Genomic DNA, 22,569 nt, shown 5'->3' with positions numbered 1-22,569 from the left:
CTCCACCACTTCCTCTGGCAGCTCATTCCATACACGTACCACCCTCTGCGTGAAAAAGTTGCCCCTTAGTTCGCTTTTATATCTTTCCCCTCTCACCCTAAACCTATGCCCTCTAGTTGTGGACTCCCCTACTCCAGCGAAAAGATTGTCTTATTTATCCTATCCATAGCCCTCATAATTTTGTAAACCTCTATAAGATCACCCCTCAGCCTCCAACGCTTCAGGGAAATCAGCCCCAGCCTGTTCGGCCTCTCCCTGTAGCTCAGATCCTCTAACCCTGGCAATATCCTTGTAAATCTTTTCTGAACCCTTTCAAGTTTCACAACATCTTTTCAATGGGAAGGAGACCAGAATTGTACATAATACTCCAACAGAGGCCTGACCAATGTCCTGTGGAGCCGCAACATGAGCTCCCAACTCCTGTACTCAATACTCTGACCAATAAAGGAAAGCATACCAAACGCCTTCTTCACTATCCTATCCACCTGCGACTCCACTTTCAAGGAGCTATGAACCTGCACTCCAAGTCTCTTTGTTCAGCAACACTCCCTAGGACCTTACCGTTAAGTGTATAAGTCCTGCTAAGATTTGCTTTCCCAAAATGCAGCACCTCACATTTATCTGAATTAAACTCCATCTGCCACTTCTCAGCCCATTGGTCCATCTGGTCCAGATCCTGTTGTAATCTTCGCTGTCCACTACACATCCAATTTTGGTGTCATCTGCAAACTTACTAACTGTACCTCTTATGCTCACATCCAAATCATTTATGTAAATGACAAAAAGTAGAGGGCCCAGCACCGATCCTTGTGGTACTCCACTGGTCACAGGCCTCCAGTCTGAAAAACAACCCTCCACCACCACCCTCTGTCTTCTACCTTTGAGCCAGTTCTGTATCCAAATGGCTGGTTCTCCCTGTATTCCATGAGATCTAATCTTGCTAATCAGTCTCCCATGGGCAACCTTGTCGAACGCCTTACTGAAGTCCATATAGATCACATCTACTGCTCTGCCCTCATCAATCTTCTTTGTTACTTCAAAAAACTCAATCAAGTTTGTGAGACATGATTTCCCACACACAAAACCATGTTGTCTATCCCGAATCAGTCCTTGCCTTTCCAAATACATGTACATCCTGTCCCTCAGGATTCCCTCCAACAACTTGCCCACCACCGAGGTCAGGCTCACCGGTCTATAGTTCCCTGGCTTGTCTTTTCCACCCTTCTTAAACAGTGGCACCACGTTTGCCAACCTCCAGTCTTCCGGCAATCACTTCTCTAGCTTCCCACAGAGTTCTCGGGTACACCTGATCAGGTCCTGGGGATTTATCCACTTTTAACCATTTCAAAACATCCAGTACTTCCTCCTCTGTAATCTGGATATTTTGCAAGATGTCACCATCTATTTCCCTACAGTCTATATCTTCCATATCCTTTTCCACAGTAAATACTGATGCAAAATATTTAATTAGTATCTCCCCCATTTTCTGTGGCTCCACACAAAGGCCGCCTTGCTGCTCTTTGAGGGGCCCTATTCTCTCTCTAGTTACCCTTTTGTCCTTAATATATTTGTAAAAACCCTTTGGATTCTCCTTAATTCTATTTGCCAAAGCTATCTCATGAGATTTTGAGAAGGAGAGACTCTCCATGGTAGCCTCGGCCAGTGTGGGAATTGAACCCCTGCTGTTGGCGTTGACTCTGCATTGTGAGCGAACTGTCCAGCTAACTGATCTAACCAATCGCCTTCACATCACTACTGTTCTCTGTTTTCATAGAGCTATAAAGTTATACAGAATGGGAAACAGAACCTTCAGCCCAACTAGTCCACTCTGACCATGTTCCCAAATTAAACCAGTTATCCCCTGCTTGCATTTGGCCCATATACCTCAAAACCTTTCCTATTAATGTATTTATCCAAACATCTTTTAAATGTTGTAACTGTACCTGCACCCACCATTTCCTTTGGTAAGTCGATCTACACATTAACCACTCTCTGTGTAAAAAGGTTTCTTCTCATATTCTTTTTAAAACTTTCTCTACTCGCCTTAAAAATATGCCCCCTGGCTTTGAACTCCCTCATCTTAGGGAAAAAGACCTATTTACCTTAACTGTGTCCCTCATGATTTTGTACGTAAATTTGACCAAGCTTTGGTCACTTGTCTTAATATCTCATTATCTGTCTCAAGGTCAAAATTTGACTGATAAGAGTTCTGTAATGTGCTTTGGAAAATTCATACTAGAATCAAGGTGCTATATGTATGCAAGTTTTTATATATTAATTGGATGTGGGCATTGTTGGCTGGGCCAGCATATATTGCCCACGCCTAATTATGGCTTGAACTGACTGGCTTGCTGGGGTCAGATTGAGGACAGTTAACATGCAGTCACATATGGGCTTGACTGGGTAATGAAGACTGATTTTCTTCCCTAAAACATTGGTGAACCATATGGATTTTTACATAAATTTACAGTGGCCGCCATTGTGCTGATTTTAAATTTCAAATTTTTAATGATTCGAATTTCACCATCTGCATTGAAATGATTCAAACCAATGTCCCCACAGCATTAGCCTGCTTTGCTGAATTATTAGTCCATTGATGAGACCATTACACTACAGTCCCTCCCTGATATTGCATAACTGAGACTGTAGCATGTAGTTTTTTCGACAGCAATTACTGTGCCACACCCCTTGCAACATTTCTACTGTCTTATGTGCTTTAAGCTTTAATAATAAAGCCTTCATCCCACTGACTGAGAAGAATTACACAAAACCATTTTGATGATATGATATCTGTATTTCTAGGTTGCTTTTCTTCCACCTTCTTCAGATACCTTCTCCCAAACTGTTACTATGGTCTGTGACAACTGCCACGTGAAAGACTTTGTACTCAGAGGTAACAATCTGAAATTCCATCAGTGTTTTTGATCTGTAATATAATGTGTCTGCCTCCAAATCTATCTCCAACACATCATCCAAGATCTTCACTGGTAATATAAGTACGTGGAAATGTTGTTTTAAATTACAGCCTAGCTATTTAGTGTTAGTGGGGCATTAGTGTTATTCTGCATTACCTGTGAGAAGAGAGTGGAAGGCGTGTGTAAGATTGGATGGAGTTGTGAAAAGAATTAGTCAGGTTGTGTAGAGCCAATGAAAGAATAGATTAGGTTGAACAATGTCTACAAAAGAACTGTTTTGATACATAGCTTTTGGAAGAGGAGGCAGATTATACACATTCTACACAAAGGTTAGCTAGTTTGTACATAGTCTGTGGAACATTCATTTAATTTGTACACAGTTTATGGAATAGTAACTTAGATTGTACATAGTCAATGGAAAATTGTAAAAGTTTAGACAGTCATTGCAAAAGCAAATTAAATGATACAGGTCTATGGAACAGTTAGTTAGATTGCATGAAGAGTGGGTTAGATTGTACATAGTCTATGGAATTGTTAGTTAGATTGTACATGGTCTATGGAAGAATGGATTAACTTTACATCTCCATGGAAGGGTTGGTTAGATTGCACACAGTCTGTGGAATTGTTAGTTAGATTGTACATGATCTATTGAAGGTTAGATTCAGTTGTACAGTTTATGAAAGTGTAGGCTAGACTTTACATAATCTATGGAAAATTAGATTACATTCTACACACTGTGTGAAATAGTGAGTACACATCCATGGAATAGTGTTAGATTGTCCACAATCTATGGAAGACTGGGTTAGATTGTACATGATCTCTGAAAGGGCAGATTAGATTGTACTGTAGGTGAGGTAGTGGCATTGTGGCAATGTCATTGGGTTTACAATCCAGAATCCTAGGCCAATTTTGTGGGGATATGATTTTGAAGTCCATGGCAGGTGATGAAATTTGAACTCAATAATATTTCAAATAAATTAGGTCAATGTAACCACTGTAGATTGTTGTAAAATCCACCTGGTTCACTAATGTCCTTCAGGGAAGGAAACTGCCAGACCTTATCTGGTCTGGTCTACACATGACTCCAGACCCACAGCAATGTGGGTGATTCCTAAATGCCCTCTGGGTAATTATGGATAGGCAATAAATGCTGTTACAGCTAACAACCTGTGAACATATAAAACAAAACTGTCTGTGGGAGTAGATTATGTTGTACACAGTGTATGGAAGAGTGGGTTACATTGTACCCAGCCAATGGAAGAATTGGTTGAGTTGCTTTTGTTAATTGGTCAGCTCTTTGTTATGCAAGGAATAAAGAGCACTTGGAATGGACCAATAGAAATATATTCCTGCATAACCCAGCATTCTCAATAGGTGTAAATTAATTGAGGCTTTAACCCACAGTTTATACAGTTAATCCACAAGTTTTGCAACCAGATTGAGTTGCTATTTTCATTTAAAACAGGCAGAGTAAACCTTTTAAGTGAATTATTTTACTCAGTAAATCACACATTAGCTGACAATCAAAAAAAGAGACATAAACACAACTTTTCACTGTTCATTTACCTGTGTCTTTGCAGGCAGTGGTCAGTATGTTGCTTTGGAGTTCATCTCTATCTCTGGCAGAGAGAGTATAACTGCCCCAGGAGAATGTAGAGATGTAACAGCAGACCACTTTGTGCGTTTTGATGCTACCAACCCATGTGTTTGTTCTCAAAAGATACTCAGCCTCCGCAATGCTACGTAAGTCTTTCCAACGTCTCAATTAGGAATCAATTAAATCTTGGGGACTAAGGCTCCAGTCCTCCCAGTGGCTTCATGCTTGAAAAAAAAACTGCCACAGATAGAGGTATTCTGTGTTTTTTTTATTTTGGCCCAATATTCTGGAGTCATTCTGAGAATTTTGTAAATACACTAATATGGTAAACTTCCTTGACATTGTTTCTGAGGCACATTTACTGAAAGTGAAGTCAGTCTACAGAGGTTGGTATCCCATCACCAAGTTGCCCTTTATTTACAAATGAACAGTCCTTGACTTGAGTACTACCTCATACAAAGTCAGGCACCACAGTGTCAATAATCTTTTTATGTCAATCAGGACTTCCTGTTTGGATAGAATGGATTCCTATTCTATGTGCTATGCAGTCCAGCTGGCTGACCTCATTACAATTGCTATAAAAAAAGCTTTCTGCAAGTTTGTTCTATGCAATCGTGCAAAAGACCAGCTCACACATTTCCCCTATATATCTTTACTGCAATATCTTTAGCTCACGGAAGAATTTAGACACAGTGTAACCTGAAGTCACCTGATTCTATGATTCTTTGGCATCAAAGTGATTTTAAGAAAATGTTCCAAATGGGGCCTGCACTTTGCTGAACTAACTTAAATGTTGCCAGTCTAAGTGCGCCTAATAATTTCTAAAGATCCAGCAGCTGATATGGCCTTCCCACTGAGCCCACCTTGTTGTCTGATGGTTCCTCACCACTGTTCTTCATCTATGAGTTAGCTGGACTCTTGGTCACCATATGGTAGATTTCCTGCCACAACACCCCTTTTAGGTTCAGAATCACATGGTCTGCTTTTTCTAGAATGGTAGAGGAATACAATAAGAAATTCTTGGAGAAAGTGAGGACTGAAGATGTTGGAGATCAGAGTCAAAGTGTGTTGCTGGGAAAGCACAGCAGATCAGGCAGCATCCAAGGAGCAGGAAAATCAAAGTTTCGGGAATAAGCCCTTCATCAGGAATTCCTGATGAAGGGCTTATGCCTGAAATGTTGATTCTCCCGCACTTTGGGTGCTGCCTGACCTTCTGTGCTTTCCCAGCAACACACTCTTGAATAAGAAATTCTTGCCTTACAAACAATGTAGTTTATTGCATGATAGCAATCAGGTGGAAGTTATGTTGATACTAACTGTGTCTATGACTATACTAAGTCTATGAAGAGATTTGAGATCCAGATCCTATTCACCCATTCAAATTCTTAAGACATCATTGTATTTGGTTGAGCATAATGTTTTTAGAACTAGACACCCAATACATCGTCTCCCCAAGTGTTTGTTTCCATTATTACCATTTCTACATTCATTTATATTATTACATTTACCTTTACCCCATTCCCTCGACCCCCAGTCTCTGACTTCACAAATTCAGGCAGTCTGGAGGAATTCACTAATCTTCCAAAGCACATTCTCTTCAGACTTGGAAGATTGGTTGGTCTTTGACTTATTGGGAACTATTAACTTTGATTCTGTTCTTGACCTTGTGAAATCTATATATCCACTTCATCATTACACCCTTAATTGGCTATATCCCAGTCAAGTATTGTTGGATGATTGGTTCACAATGGAATGCAATTCTTCTGTTTACTCTGTACAGTTCCCTGAGCTACACAAACAATATATTATTGTGGTCTGCTGCCTCTTGAACAACCGAATCTTTCCTGTTGTGGTCCCCTATCCATTCCTGTTTCCCTTTGGTTTAACTATCGTGCACAGTTAGATCTATTATTGTGGACAGCTTGTTGATCCTTCAGTAATGAAGATATATGTTATATTGTTATTTGCCAACATGGATCATAAAATGGAAGATAATGTATTTTAGTTTTCAGTCATCCAACTCATCAAATATCACCTACCCCACCTGTGCCAGAAGCAATCTCTCCCTCAATGTCAGCAAAACAAAAGAGCTGGTCATTGACTTCAGGAAGCAAGGAGGAGGGCATGCCTATCTACTCAATGCAGCTGAGGTGGAGATAGTCGAAAGCATCAAGTCCCTGGGAATGACGATCACCAACAATGTGTCCTGGTCCACCCACATTGATACGATGGCCAAAAAAGCACAACAACACCGCTACTTCCTCAGGAGTCAAAGGAATTTTGGCACATCGGTAAAGACTCTTACCAATTTTTATTGGCAACACGATGGCAGCAGAGTAGGATGCTCCTCCCAAAGCTCCTTTGCACTGCCTGTTCCTTTCTTTCTTTTTCCTATTCTTTCCTCTCTTTTTTCCTTCTTCTCTCCCCTTAACACTGGAGGTGAATCCTGGAGCAGCTGGAGTCATCAACAGCAAGACTCTGGAGCAGTCAGCCCTGGAGCAGCACTTGGGCTGGGAGTCCCAGAGCAGCATGAACAGTGAGCCCTAGACGGCTGTGAGCCTGGAACAGTGTGAGCAGTGAGCCCCTGGAGGGCTGTGAGCCTGGAACAGTGTGAGCAGTGAGCCCTGGTACAGCACATGGGCTGTGAGCCTGGAACAGTGTGAGCAGTGAGCCCTGGTACAGCACATGGGCTGTGAGCCTGGAACAGTGTGAGCAGTGAGCCCTGGTACAGCACATGGGCTGTGAGCCTGGAACAGTGTGAGCAGTGAGCCCCTGGTACAGCACATGGGCTGTGAGCCTGGAACAGTGTGAGCAGTGAGCCCTGGTACAGCACATGGGCTGTGAGCCTGGAACAGTGTGAGCAGTGAGCCCATGGTACAGCACATGGGCTGTGAGTCTGGAACAGGGTGAGCAGTGAGCCCATGGTACAGCACATGGGCTGTGAGTCTGGAACAGGGTGAGCAGTGAGCCCCTGGTACAGCACATGGGCTGTGAGCCTGGAACAGCGTGAGCAGTGAGCCCTGGTACAGCACATGGGCTGTGAGCCTGGAACAGTGTGAGCAGTGAGCCCCTGGTACAGCACATGGGCTGTGAGCCTGGAACAGTGTATGCAGTGAGCCCTGGTACAGCACATGGGCTGTGAGCCTGGAACAGTGTGAGCAGTGAGTCCCTGGTACAGCACATGGGCTGTGAGCCTGGAATAGCGTGAGCAGTGAGCCCCTGGTACTGCACATGGGCTGTGAGCCTGGAACAGTGTGAGCAGTGAGCCCCTGGTACAGCACATGGGCTGTGAGCCTGGAACAGTGTGAGCAGTGAGCCCCTGGTACAGCACATGGGCTGTGAGCCTGGAACAGTGTGAGCAGTGAGTCCCTGGTACAGCACATGGGCTGTGAGCCTGGAATAGCGTGAGCAGTGAGCCCCTGGTACTGCACATGGGCTGTGAGCCTGGAACAGTGTGAGCAGTGAGCCCCTGGTACAGCACATGGGCTGTGAGTCTGGAACAGGGTGAGCAGTGAGCCCATGGTACAGCACATGGGCTGTGAGTCTGGAACAGGGTGAGCAGTGAGCCCCTGGTACAGCACATGGGCTGTGAGCCTGGAACAGTGTGAGCAGTGAGCCCTGGTACAGCACATGGGCTGTGAGTCTGGAACAGTTTGAGCAGTGAGCCCTGGTACAGCACATGGGCTGTGAGTCTGGAACAGTGTGAGCAGTGAGTCCCTGGTACAGCACATGGGCTGTGAGCCTGGAACAGTCTGAGCAGTGAGCCCCTGGTACTGCACATGGGCTGTGAGCCTGGAACAGTGTGAGCAGTGAGCCCCTGGTACAGCACATGGGCTGTGAGCCTGGAACAGTTTGAGCAGTGAGCCCTGGTACAGCACATGGGCTGTGAGCCTGGAACAGTGTGAGCAGTGAGCCCTGGTACAGCACATGGGCTGTGAGCCTGGAACAGTGTGAGCAGTGAGCCCCTGGTACAGCACATGGGCTGTGAGCCTGGAACAGTGTATGCAGTGAGCCATGGTACAGCACATGGGCTGTGAGCCTGGAACAGTGTGAGCAGTGAGTCCCTGGTACAGCACATGGGCTGTGAGCCTGGAATAGCGTGAGCAGTGAGCCCCTGGTACTGCACATGGGCTGTGAGCCTGGAACAGTGTGAGCAGTGAGCCCCTGGTACAGCACATGGGCTGTGAGCCTGGAACAGTGTGAGCAGTGAGCCCCTGGTACTGCACATGGGCTGTGAGCCTGGAACAGTGTGAGCAGTGAGTCCCTGGTACAGCACATGGGCTGTGAGCCTGGAATAGCGTGAGCAGTGAGCCCCTGGTACTGCACATGGGCTGTGAGCCTGGAACAGTGTGAGCAGTGAGCCCCTGGTACAGCACATGGGCTGTGAGCCTGGAACAGTGTGAGCAATGAGTCCCTGGTACAGCACATGGGCTGTGAGCCCCACACCCGCATGGGGCAGCAGCCCCAGAGCATTGCAGCGGGTCCCAGGTGGCCACCAGCATGGTGGAGGCAGGATTGGAACTTGTCTCGGAGCAGCTGAGAGCCGGTACAGAGTGGACTGGGGCTTGGAGCAGAGGGGGGGGGTGTACAGCTGTTGGACTGGGGCTGCTGCAGGCGGTTCGACCACATGCAGAGGCCCTGCACTGAGCTGCTGCACCGTAATATCTATTTGAAATGTCCTACCTTACTGTTTTGTCAACCCTTTAATGATCTCCTATTTTTGACTTATTTTTCAACTCTGTAAAGTAATGCAATAACTTTTATTCCACTGCTGTATCCAAGAACTATATCCAGGCACTTGCCCCTAAGATGTCACCGTTAGAGGTGGACATTGTACACTGATAATGGAGTACATGTGACAATAAAAGAATATTCTGTTCTCCTCTATGCACCCTATAGAAAGCATTCTATCTGGATACATCATGGCTTAGTACGGCAACTGCTCTGCCCAGGATCGTATGAAACTGTAGAGAGTTGTGAACGCAGCACAGTCCACTACACAAGCCTACCTTCCATCCATTGACTCCATCTATGTTTCTTGCTGCCTTAGAAAGGCAGCCAACATCATCAAAGACCCCTCTCACCCCAGTTATAATCTCTTCCAACCTCTTCCAAAGCTTAAACACATGAACGAACAGATTCAAGAACAGCTTCTTCCCCACTGTTTTTCGACTCTGAATGGACCGCTCAAACATTAAATTTAACGTTGATCTCACTCTTTGTGCATCTTCTCTGCAGCTGCCACATTGTATTCCTCGCTCTGTTCTACTACCCCTATACAGTTTGTATGGTACGAACTGCCTGTATTGCAAAACAGAACTTTTCACTGTATCTAGGATACATGTGACAATAATAAGTCAAATTTACCTTTATTCACTGTGAAAGACAGTCAACCATAATAAAATAGGACATTTCTTAGGCATAAATCCACTCCTCAGTGTTGGGTAGGGAAATTGGAAGGTATCAGTAGTGCTTTCCGCTCAGCCCTGTTAATACCCAAATGTCACAATTGATTGTAAGGTTCTCAATCTCTTGAGATCTGAGCCACGAAGCGAGACTAGGTCTGTAGTTGGTGATCTCCAAATTTCTCTGATGTATCATCTCTCGGATACCTTCCTGCAACAAAGCTGGAACATCCAAGCTTTCATCAAACATCAGTAAGTCTTCCATGGTTGTGGACTGCTGTTGATGCTCAAAATAGGTCTCAGGGCCAGTGAATTCGACCTTTGATCTGGCCAACCTTCACCACAAAACCTATGAGGGGCTACACATTCTCAGTCTTTCTTCTGTTCTTGTTATAGTTGCTTGAGCTTATTTTAGTCTGCTGCCACTACATCACAGTTATACAGTGCCCATGTACACAATTTTCTTAACAAATTTGTCATGTGTTTATGGTTATCAATTGTCACCCTACACTAATCTGCCATCATCTGTAGCTATCCCTGAACATGTCTCGTAGGTAAATCTGTGTCCATGGACAAAATCCTTGCTAGCCTCAAGGAGGCTAACAGTTTATTGTCTATTTCTATGAGTAGTTTTAGGCCAAACAATATGGTCTGAAAACCTCTTGCAAGCCCATATGATTGAGAGAGCCTCGTTCTCTATGTCTGTATAATGAGCTTCTATGCCTAACAATGCCCTGATGGTTAAATACGCAGGTTTCCAACATCTTTCTGGTTGATCCTAAAATACCACTGCTCCTAAGCCTGAAGCATCAACAACTATAATTGTTGGAAAGGACTGAATTGTAGTGGCCCAGGGTGTCTGTGGATGTCAACACATCCTTGATCTCTTGGAAAACATTTCCCTGATGTAGATTCCAGCATCAGCCTTCCATCTTCTTGAGGAGTTGTCTCAAGGGTTCAGTCAAATTGCCAAATTAAGCAAGTTTTGACGCTCTGGTTTATCATCCCTAAACCTCAGGAACTGACAGCAGACTTAGTTTTCTGTGCTTTTGCTTTTATTCCATCACTTCTGACCACGTGTCCTAAGAAATGAATAGATTCCTCAGAAAATTCACACTTAGTTTTGAGGGTGAGTCCTGGAGTTTGTAGGCATTTGGTAACTCATGTTCCTTGACAGTCTTGCTGTGTGTCATATGCCTTCTAAACTTTTCAGAATATTGTTTGTAATCTGTTGAAAAGTGCCTGTGCTGAGGCAATCCCAAATGGCACTGTTGGTTGAGGAAAACTCTCACACTATTAATGTGATAATCAATCTTGGAGCTTGTTCAATGGCACCTACCAGAACCTTTGCTTCACATCCTCCTTTAACACTGTGTTCAGTAATGCTTATCTCTAATCCTGGAAACAAATTAGGGTACATTTTAATCAATCTGCCCAGACAAATATTTGCAGCAGGTTGGACCTGAATCTAGGCCTTTCAGCCCTGAGGTAAGGGCACTGTATTAGAAGAGCTGAACAATTTAAGTACTCCTGCACTGTCCAGCTTCATTGACTTTTCAAAGAACTTTGAGAGCAAAACAAGCGTTCTTGCTCAAGATTAAAAATTCCCGATTTGGGAAATACATATATATGTGTTCTGAGGAAGGATCAACGGACCCGAAACATTAACTCTGATTTCTCTGCACAGATGCTGCCAGATCTGCTGAGCTTTTCCAGCAACTTCTGATTTTATGACATATATATTCTTGACTGTCTTACACCCCTTGTGTACACAGTTGCTTGTAGCAAAGTTTTAATTTTGAGGAGTTTACCTCCAGGACCATGTAGTCTCACAGTGGTTGCTTGTAACCTCTGTTTCTTCACCCATGGTATACAATCTTATAGGGAATCTTATTCTGGTAACCAACTTTAAATTATTAAGATGTCCATTGACGTAAACATCTTCTTGCTAAAACAATTAGATTATGAATGCACCTGATTTATTTTTTATTGGAGATTATCAACATCATTGTGAATAACTATTTGACCTTTAGCTGCTCTGTAACTGTGTCTCTGCACATTTATGCAAGTGATCTGGTGTTTTACATATGAATTACAAAATAAAGTTGCCATAGTCCCACATGACTGATCTCTCATTAGAGAGAAACAACTGGTGGCAAGTTTAACATAAGCATTACCACATCTCAGGCGAGAAACAAAGTTGAGAAGGTGTGGCTAGTAAATGAGTATGACAGGGGATGGGAACCAAAGTGTCGGCTTAGCTGAGTCAGATTCAGGTCAAGAAACAGGAGGTAGAACAGTAGTGATGTAGTCAGCGACCTGGAAAGACAAAAGCAACGAGGATTAAAAAGCATCCAGCAAAGGAAATCGACGGGGTGAAGCTGTTTATACTTCAAATCAATGAGCATTACAAACAAGGCAGATGAACTAAGAGCACAATGTTGTCGCTGTAATGGAAACCTTGTTAACAGAGGGGCAAAATTGGCAGCTCCATTTGTCTGGACATAGAGTTTTCAGGGAGGATGGAGTGGGTGACAATAAAAGGAGTGGTGGGTTGGGTGGCAGTAGTGGTTAAGAATTCAAAACCAGGGGTCATAGATTCAAGCTAAGCGGTAGAAGGATTGGTGGTGGTGGGGGATGAGATGGGTGAGGAAAAACATTTCTATGCAGAGGATAGTGGGAATCTGAAATTTGCTGGCTGAGTTGGTGGTGGAGGCAGAGACCCTAAATTCTTTCAAAAAGTACCTGGATCTGCACTTTAAGTGTTGTAAGCTGCAGGGCTATGGGCTGTGTGCAGTGAGATGGGATTGGAGTCATAGAGATGTACAGTACGGAAACAGACCCTTCGGTCCAACTCGTCTATGCCGACCAGATATCCCAACCTAATCTAGTTCCACCTGCTAGCACCCAGCCCATATCCCTCCAAACCTTTCATATTCATGTACCCATCCAAATGCCTTTTAAATGTTGCAATTGTACCAACTCCCACTTATGATGAGTTTGTAGCTTCTGTAAATATCCCTTGTTTCTAGGCATGTGGAGCTCCCCTTTTGCTGGCAAGTACTAAAGCCGAATCTGGTATGTCCTATTCCTGGAGAGTCAGTCGTACCCACCAACCTGGATTACGATCAGGATTTAAAATCCGCCTTTCACATCAGCCCAGATAATGGAGTTTTGGCGCCTCACCAGGATCATGAGTTCATCCTTGCTTATTTCCCGCGGGAGGTGAGAAACATTTTTCTCTCTGTCGTTCTGAAATTTCCAAATCGCTGTTCAAACCTCAATTTGCCACATCTTTTCAACTCCTTTCTATTTCCCCCATCAGCTGATAAGAGTAAACCAAAAAAAACATTCGTTGTTCATGGAATGTGAGTGTTGTTGGCAAGGGTAACAATGATTGCCCATACCTAATTATCCTTGGACAGAGTGCATTTCAGAGGCCAGCTAAGTGTCAACCATATTGCATTAGGTCTGGATGGCAGAATTCCTTCCCTAAAGGTCATAAGTGAGCTAGATGGATCTTTACAACGATCAATGATGGTTTCGTGCTCCATATCACTCAGACAAGATTCTGTGATGACCAAGGTTGGAGGAGTCCACTGTTTATCTCTGGTCCTTGCTATGACTCATTGGGGTAGCATGTTGGAAATCCAATCTTGCTATTCTCAGATTTGTCACCGATATTAAAGATTTCGAAATGACTTTATAAAAGTACCAAGTTAACTGATTTTCGGACCCAGTTTGATAGAAAGCATGGACCAGGTGTCAGTAATGAACAAGAATTACTATTTATTACAAGTTATTCGTCTCGAGAAACAGGGAAAGCATTATCAACCCATAGGCATGTCGCACTATTTGTTAAAACTCAATTCCTCATTGCATACACAGAAGTTCAAACGTTGAAAAAAAACATTGATGAAGAGCAAACACTGGAAAGACAGGTCCATAGTCTTTGTCCTCAAATTCTGATGAGTTGGTTCTTCTCTGATCCAAACTTCTCTTCCCTGATTCCCTTTAATGAGGAACATAGTGACTGCTTCACTCATGCAATGTCTCAGATTGATCAATTATAAGTCACAGCTTACAGCAACTGCTGAAGGAACGATTAACTGGTTTTCTTCAGGTTTAAAGTGAGTTATAGAATCATAGAGTCCCTAGTGTGAAAACAGACCATTTGGCCCAACAAGTCCACACCAACCTTCCAAACAGTATCCCACCCAGACCCATTTCCCTACCCTATATTTGCCTGTGACTAATGCACCTAGCTTACACATCCCTGAACACTATGGGCAATTTAGCATGGTCAATCCACCTACCTTGCACATCTTTGGGCTGTGGGAGGAAACCAGAGCACCCAGCGGAAACCCACACAGACACAGGAAGAATGTGCAAACTCCACACAGACAGTCGCATGAGGCTGGAATCAAACCCAGGTCCCTGGCGCTGTGAGGCAGCCGTGCTAACCACAGAGCCAACATGCTGCCCTCAATTGACTTGCAAGTTCAGGGAGGCAGTCCTGAGATGGTAGAGATCAAATCTATTCTCAGTATCTTGGACCCAGTCCCAAGTGTTTGGTTTCTTGACAACCAATCACATGGCTGTTGGCAGGCAAAAGGCCTTTGTCATTGACAACTATTCACTAGTGCATTGACCAATCAACTTCTTCTTGCATGTAGATACGGTACGTAGAACCCCCCCACGTGGCTCTCCCTGTGCAACCATTTCAATTACTACTTGTTCAAACAGTTGCCATGGGTGTCAGATTACTTACTTTCAAACCATACAGCCATTCTTTCAAAATATTAGCTTTAAAATAGTTCTTTCTCATTTCAGTCTGCAATTTTTTTTTAAAAACCACAAAATAAAAAGATAGCCCTCATATTCCATGATGTTACTGATCGCAGCATAAATTTAAATGGTCTGCCCAATTATCAACATGGCTAATTATATATCTTCCCTGTATTAGGTTCAAAATAATAATATCTTTAATAAATAAAATATAGAAAATAGGAGCAGGAAAGGCCATTTGTCCCTTTCAGTCTGTTGTGCAACTCAATATGATCATAGCTGAACATTCAACTCAGACCCCTATTCCTGCAAGACTTATCCAAACAATTTAAGATGGTTCATACAAGATCTGCAATACAAAAGTATAAATATTTACCCATCTATTTTTTTGGACTGCAGGCCTGTGACCAGCAGGGTGTGTGCTACAAGGATCGGTGCTGCGTCCATTACTTTTTGTCATTTATATAAATGATTTAGCTGTGAACATAGGAGGTATGGTTAGTACGTTTGCAGATGACATGGTGATGTAGCGTACAGCGAAAAAGATTACCTCAGAGTACAACCGGTTCTTGATCAGATGAGCCAGTGGGCCAAGGGGTAGTAGATGGAGTTTAGAGTCATAGAGATGTACAGCATGGAAACAGACCCTTCGGTCCAACCAGTCCATGCTGACCAGATATCCCAACCCAATCTAGTCCCACCTTCCAGCACCCGGCCCATAACCCTTCCTATTCATATACCCATTCAAATGCAATTGTACTAGTCTCCACCACATCCTCTGGCAGCTCATTCCACACCCGTACCACCCTCTGCGTGAAAAAGTTGCCCCTTAGGTTTCTTTTATATCTTTCCCCTCTCACCCTAAACCTATGCCCTCTAGTTCTGGACTCCCCGACCCCAGGTAAAAGACTTTGCCTTTTTACCCTATTCATGCCCCTCATAATTTTGTAAACCTCTATAAGGTCACTCCTTAGCCTCCAACGCTCCAGGGAAAACAGCCCTAGCCTGTTCAGCCTCTCCCTATTACTCAAATCCTCCAACCCTGGCAACATCCTTGTAAATCTTTTCTGAACCCTTTCAAGTTTCACAACATCTTTCAGATAGGAAGGAGACCAGAATTGCACGCAATATTCCAACAGTGGCCTTTTAACTTAGAAAGATGTGAGGTGCTGCATTTTAGTAAGGCAAACCAGGGCAGGACTTATACAATTAACGGGAAGGTCCTGAAGAGTGTTGCTGAACAAAGAGACCTTGGGATGCAGGTTCATACCTCCTTGAAAGTGGAGTCGCAGGTAGATAGGGTAGTGAAGGTGTTTGGTACACTTGCCTTTATTGGTCAGTGCATTGAGTATAGGAATTGGGAAGTCATGTTGAGTCTGTATAGGACATTGGTCAGGCGACTTTTTGAATACTGTGTATTCCCTACTATAGGAAATTCGTTGTGAAACTTGAAAGGGTTCAGAAAAGATTTGCAAGGATGCTGTCAGGGTTGGAGGGTTTGAGCTATAGGGAGGAGGCTGAATAACTCTGGAATAATGGGTGGCACGGTTGCTCAGTGGTTAGCACTGCTGCCTCACAGTGCCAGGGTCCTGGGTTTGATCCCAGCCTCAGGTGACTGTTTGTGTGGAGTTTGCACATTCTCCCTGTGTCTGCATGGGTTTCCTCCAGGTGCTCCGGTTTCCTCCTACAATCCAAAAATGTGCAGCTCAGGTGAATTGACCACGCTAAATTGCCCATAGTGTTAGGTACATTAGTCAGGGGATAATGAGTCTGGATGGGTTACTCTTCGGAGGGTCGTTGTGGACTTGTTGGGCCGAAGGGCCTGTTTCTACACTGTAGGGAATCTAATCTAAAAACCAACCTTGGGCTATTTTTCCTGGAGCATCGGAGGCTGAGGGGTGACCTTATAGAGGTTTTTAAAATCATGAGGGGCACGGATAGGATGGATAGTGAAGGTCTTTTCCCCAGGAAGATCTTTTTTTAACTCGGTTCTCCTTGAAATAAAGGTCAACATTCCCTTTGCTTTCCCAGTTGCTAACTAAACTTGGATGCTAGACTTTTGTGATTCATGCACAAAGACACCCAAATTCCTCTGAGCTACAACTTTCTGCAGTGTTTCCCTTTTTAAATAATATTCAGCTCTTCTATAATTCCTGCCAAAGTGCATAACCTCACATACCCCAAATTATTTTCCATCTGCCAAGTTTTGCCCTCTTGCTTCCCACTGTAGACACTTTGTATCATCTTCTGTACCTATCTTCCTCCCTCGTTCTATGTCATTCATATAGTTGGTGATAGTACATTCCCTTCCCTCACCCATTTCATTAATATATATTGTTTGTAATTGTGGTCTAAGTGGCAACTGCTGTGGCACTCCATTAGTTAAAAGTTGCCATTCTCAAAACTTATCCCAACTTCCTGTTTGTATTTTAGTCAATCCTTCATCCATATTAATTTATTACACCTCTCGTGGGCTATTATTTTATCAAGTTGCCTTATGTGCAGTACCATATCAAACACCCTCTGGCATTCCAAACATTTTACTTCTACTGATTTCCCTTTACCTAACCTGCTTGTTGCCTATCATGGTGCAGAAGGAGACCATTTGGCCCACTGTGCCTACACTAGCTCTATTATCTAGTGCCAATCCCCTGCCTTTTCCCCATATTACTGCATATGATTACTATCCAAATAACCATCTAGTATCCTTCTGAAAGAGTTCAAGAATTTTGTCAGGCATGACATACTTAATGAAGATATGCTGATTCTTAGGATTAGAGAATCCGTACAGTGTGGATACAAGCCACTCAGCCCATCAAGTCCACACTCACCCTCGAAAGGGCATCTCAACCAGACCCACCCCATCCCTGTAACATAGCAAATACTGTGGCTAATCCACCTAGCCTGCACATCTCTGGATACTATGGGCAATTTTAACATGGCCAATCCCCTTAACCTATGCATCTTTGGACTTGTGGGAGGAAACTGGAACACCCAGAGGAAACCCACACAGTCATAGGGAGAACGTGCAAACTCCACACAGACAGTTGCCCGAGGGTAAAATCGTAAAATGTGAGGCATCAGTGCTAACCACTGAACCAATATGCTGTCCAATTTTTAAACTTGGAGGTGGATTCTTCCTGATTATAATTTTGCATTTCTAAATGCCTACACCTGTGCTCAATCAAAACTCACACTGACTAATCTAGATGAGAACCCCAGGGCATGCTATCTTTGTGATGAGGTGTTAAACTAAGGGCATGTCTGCCTGTTTAGAGATGTTAAAAATATAAATGACCAATAGGCCCATGGATATGTAGAAAGAGTAGTCACACAGATCATCTGAAACATCAATTTTGAACTATCATCACAAAGACTGACAAAAGGTTATAATTATGATATTTATTTGAAGTTAATTTCTTCCTTGAATGAAATGTTGTTTTTGTTTTGCAGCTGAAGGAGTATCACAATGTGTTTTACCTTGTATTACAAGATGTTCCAGAGCCTTTGAATGCCAATGAGTGTAACACCAGTAGGTGAGCTCGATATGTGCCTGCACATCTCTCTCTCATGCCTCACCTTGTTTTGTACTCATACTTCGAATGAATTCCCACACCATGGTCTTCTCTGCAGGATAGGGAAGTCTAAAATTAGAGGGCATAGGTTTATGGTGAGAGGGGAGAGATCTAAAAACGACCTGAAGGGCAACATTTTCACACAGAGTATGGTGCATGTATGGAACGAGCTGCCAGAGGAAGTGGTAGAGGCGGGTATGATTAAAACATTTAAAAGATATTTGGACAGGTACACAAATAGGAAAAGTTTAGAGGAGTATGGACCAAACGCAAGCAAATAGGACTAGTTCAGTTCAGGAAACCTGATCAGCATGGATGAGTTGGGCTGAAGAGCTCGTCTCCCTGCTGTATGACTGTGTGACTTTATCGTAGGTTAACAAGAATCCATGCCCTTTGCCAGCTGTGCCCTCCTTGTCACGAAAGGATCAGTTCTCCCTGAAATAAATCTGAATCTATGATAGTGGAGTCGCAGGTAGATAGGATAGTGAAGAAGGCGTTTGGTATGCTTTCCTTTATCGGTTAGAGTATTGAGCACAGGAGTTGGGAGGCCATGTTGCAGCTGTACAGGACATTGGTTAGCCCATTTTTGAAATATTGCGTGCAATTCTGGTCTCCTTTCTATCTGAAAGATGTTGTGAAACTTGAAAGGGTTCAGAAAAGATTTACAAGGATGTTGCCAGGGTTAGAGGATTTGAGCTATAGGGAGAAGCCGAACAGGCTGGGGCTGTTTTCCCTGGAGCATCGGAGGCTGAGGGGTGACCTTATAGAGGTTTACAAAATCATGAAGGGCATGGATAGGATAAATAGACAAAGTCTTTACCCTGGGGTCAGGGAGTCCAGAACTAGAGGGCATAGGTTTAGGGTGAGAGGGGAAAGATATAAAAGGGACCTAAGGGGCAACTTTTTCATGCAGAGGGTGGTACGTGATGGAGTCTAGTACAATTGCAACATTTAAGAGGCATTTGGATGGGTATATGAATAGGAAGGGTTTGGAGGGATATGGATCAGGTGCTGGCAGGTGGGACTAGATTGGGTTTGGATATCTGGTTGGCATGGACGGGTTGGACCGAAGGGTCTGTTTCCATGCTGTACATCTCTATGACTCTATAATAATCGTTGCTGGATACAAAATAAAATCAATGTGCCAAAGGTTTACTTCCTTCAAACTAAATCCTTTTCTCCACTCATACATTTCAGGAAAAGTAGTTTGGAAAGGTCAATGAAAACAGCTTCTGCAGCAATGACTAATATCGTCGGCATGGAGCTGGAGGTTAAGGGCTACACCGAGCCATTTCAAGTCTTATTGAGGCCTTATGCCATTTTCATCCCCGGCGAGAACTACCTGGGCACAACTCTGAAAAAGTATTTTGAGGTTTGAATTTAAATGTCTCTGGATGAAAAAAGCAAATCAAGTACCGAGGTTCATTTCTAGAAGGTTCATATCTAGAATTGGAGAGCAGTGAAATTATATTGAACATGTGTAGAAGCTTGGACAGACCGCACCTGGGAGGATTGTACTGAGTTTTATACTCCTTATCAGGGCACTGAAGAGGATGCATGTGTATTTTCAGGTAGAATACCAGCACTGAGATTGTAAGGCTTATCAGCTTAGAAGAAGTGGGGACTGCAAATGCTGGAAAGTCAGAGTCGATGAAATGTGGAACTGGGAAAAGCAGCATCAGAGGAGCAGGGGACTCATGAAAGGTTCTGATCTGAATCGTCGATTTCCCCACTTCTCTGACGCTGCTTGACTTGCTGTGCGTTTTCCAGCTCCACATTTCATCGACTGTAAGCTTACCAGGAAAGGCTGAACAGGCTTGGGTTGCTTTCACAAGACTAAGGGCTAACCCAATAGAGGTTTCTAAAATCTAGTGATTCAGCAGTGAGATATAGAGAATGAGACCAGTATGATCAGCACAGAGATATTAATGTACCAGCCTGCTCCTGAAAAGCTCTGACCTGAGCCCAGAGTTCAGTTCATGGTCAGATTTTGCAGAAGTGTATATGTTCATGCAGCACACTCTCTTGAGCTGCGTGTACTTAAGATAAGATATATGCAAGAAATGCCAATGCTGATGTAGTCTTTAGAAAACATTAAATATCTGGTTGGGAACGAAGGGAAATAAATCTGGATAACAAACTGGAAGTCTGTAGTTGATGTAATAAGGAGAAGGATGTTTAAGGGGAAGCTTGATAAGTACACGAAGAAGAAAGTAATTGAAGGTTACACTGATAAGTTTAGATGAATATAGGAGGAACTTTTATGTGTTTATAAACACACACATAGGCCAGTTGTCACAAATAGCTTGTTAACGATTTGATTTGATTCGATTCATTGTAGTCTCATGTACCAAAATACAGTGAAAAACTTCGTTTGCGAGCAGTACAGACTGATCATAGCAAACAAGAACATGCATATCATAGGGTGTGTAGACAGAGTGAGGCATACAGGTTACACCATACAGGAGATGTGCAAAGAAAGATCAACATTAGCAAGGTCTTATTATTTGAGTCCATTAATCAGCCTAATAACAGTAGGGACGAAGTTGTTCCTGAACCTGCTAGTGCATGTGTTTGCGCTTCTGTATCTTCTGCCTGACAGAAGAGGTTGTACGGAGAGGTCTTTGATGATGTTGGCAGCCTTTCCACAACAACGAGAAATATAAATTGAGTCCGTGGATGGGAGGTTGGTTTCCGTGATGGTCTGGGCTGTGCACACCACCTTCTGTAGTTTTCTACGGTCCTGGGCAGACAGCTGCTGTACAAGGCCATTATGCACCCAGACAGTATGCTCTCAATGGGGCATCTGTAGAAGTCGCTGAGTGTTTTTATGGACATGCTGAACTTCGTAAGCTGCCTGAGGAAGAAAAGGCATTGTTGTGCCTTCTAATTTCAGTGTAATTATTTTATTATGTCTCTTTGTCTAAGAGATGAAATTTTCTCAATAAATATTAGGAGGATTTGAATGGTAAATATATCTGGTTGCACTGCCTGTGTGAGTAAAGCTAAGCATGCTGGAAACACTCAGCAGGTCAGCCAGTATCCGAGGGAAAAGAGAAATAATTTAATGTGAGAACGACAAGCAGAAGTAGGCTATTCAGCCCCTTCAGCCTGCTGTCAGCCAATATGATCAAGATTGATCTGTTTGTGACCTTAACTCCATTTTCTTGCCTGCCCCCCATAATCCTTCATTCCCTTGTCCCTCTAACTCAGCCTCATGCAATTATATTCGATACTTAAGGTCTGAATCCCTTCCTCTGTGGAGGATTTGCCTATTGGTGCTGCCTGCCACCAGCTGACCTACTCATCCTAAGCTGTGATGTGGAGGTGCTGGTGTTGGACTGGGTGGACAAAGTCAGAAGTCACAGGACACCGGGTTATAATCCAACAGGTTTATTTGAAATCATGAGCTTTCGGAGGTGACAAAGGAGCAGCACACTGAAAGCTTGTGATTTCAATTAAACCTGTGGACTATTACCTGGTATCTTGTGACTTCTGACTTCATCCTAAGTTATTCAAGGCCTCAACTCTAGTAAAGGCACAGCAGGTCAGGCAGCATCCAAGGAACAGGAAATTCGACGTTTCGGGCATAAGCCCTTCATCAGCATCTGCAGACCTCATTTTCTCCTCAACTCTAGTAACATGGGCCCTGAATGTTATTCTATAAAAATTAACAGGTGGAGAGCAGTAATGAAAGATAATGTATAAATGGGTGAAAAGTTGCCCCCAGGACAGGTGAAATAAACAGGTTTAATTGCTATCCAGTTGCCTCTTGTGAAAATGCACTTTTGTGACGATACATCAGTGAAGGTTAGTGTAGAGCTCAGTTCTGATGCTTTCCAGATTTGAGTTGTGCACTAGAGTTAGAATCAGACAAAAAAAGAATAAGCATTTAAGTATGGGGCCACAAAAGGCTGGATTTTACAAGGAGGCATAGTCTAAACATTAGGGCTAGACACTCAAGAGTTGTCAGGAAACATTTGTATATCCAAAATGGGGCAGAGGTTTGGAACTCTATTCCACAGACTGCAGTGCATGCTGGATCAGTTGTTAGTTTTAAATCTGAGATAGATAATTTTTTTTGTTAAGCAAAAGTGTGCTTTTGGGATATGGGCCGAAGGCAGAGAAATGAAGTTAGGCCACAGATCAGCCATGATCTCATTGAATGATGTAACAGGCTCGAGGGGCTAAATGGCCTCCTCCTGTTCCTCTATTCCTACGTGCTTCCACCAGGTGAGTTTTCAGGTGGAAGAGGTACATTTCAAACAGGGCTGATGACCAGCCCAATA

At 43.4% G+C, this 22,569-nt stretch overlaps 1 protein-coding gene across 1 annotated transcript in view; it reads left to right on the top strand.

The window, feature by feature from the left end:
- The window catches only part of dlec1 (DLEC1 cilia and flagella associated protein), a 177,153-nt gene that overhangs the window by 80,731 nt on the left and 73,853 nt on the right, over positions 1 to 22,569 (top strand). Inside the window, exons 14-18 of the mRNA XM_060825652.1 lie at positions 2,803 to 2,893; positions 4,496 to 4,658; positions 12,950 to 13,142; positions 18,159 to 18,241; positions 19,478 to 19,652. Coding sequence (XP_060681635.1) covers positions 2,803 to 2,893; positions 4,496 to 4,658; positions 12,950 to 13,142; positions 18,159 to 18,241; positions 19,478 to 19,652 — 705 coding nt within the window. The remainder of the gene's footprint in view (positions 1 to 2,802; positions 2,894 to 4,495; positions 4,659 to 12,949; positions 13,143 to 18,158; positions 18,242 to 19,477; positions 19,653 to 22,569) is intronic.

This window comes from Hemiscyllium ocellatum, chromosome 5, assembly GCF_020745735.1.
Source record: "Hemiscyllium ocellatum isolate sHemOce1 chromosome 5, sHemOce1.pat.X.cur, whole genome shotgun sequence".
Taxonomy (NCBI): domain Eukaryota; kingdom Metazoa; phylum Chordata; class Chondrichthyes; order Orectolobiformes; family Hemiscylliidae; genus Hemiscyllium; species Hemiscyllium ocellatum.
Note: the sequence above shows the minus strand (reverse complement) of the source record. Positions and strands in the feature narration are given on the sequence as shown.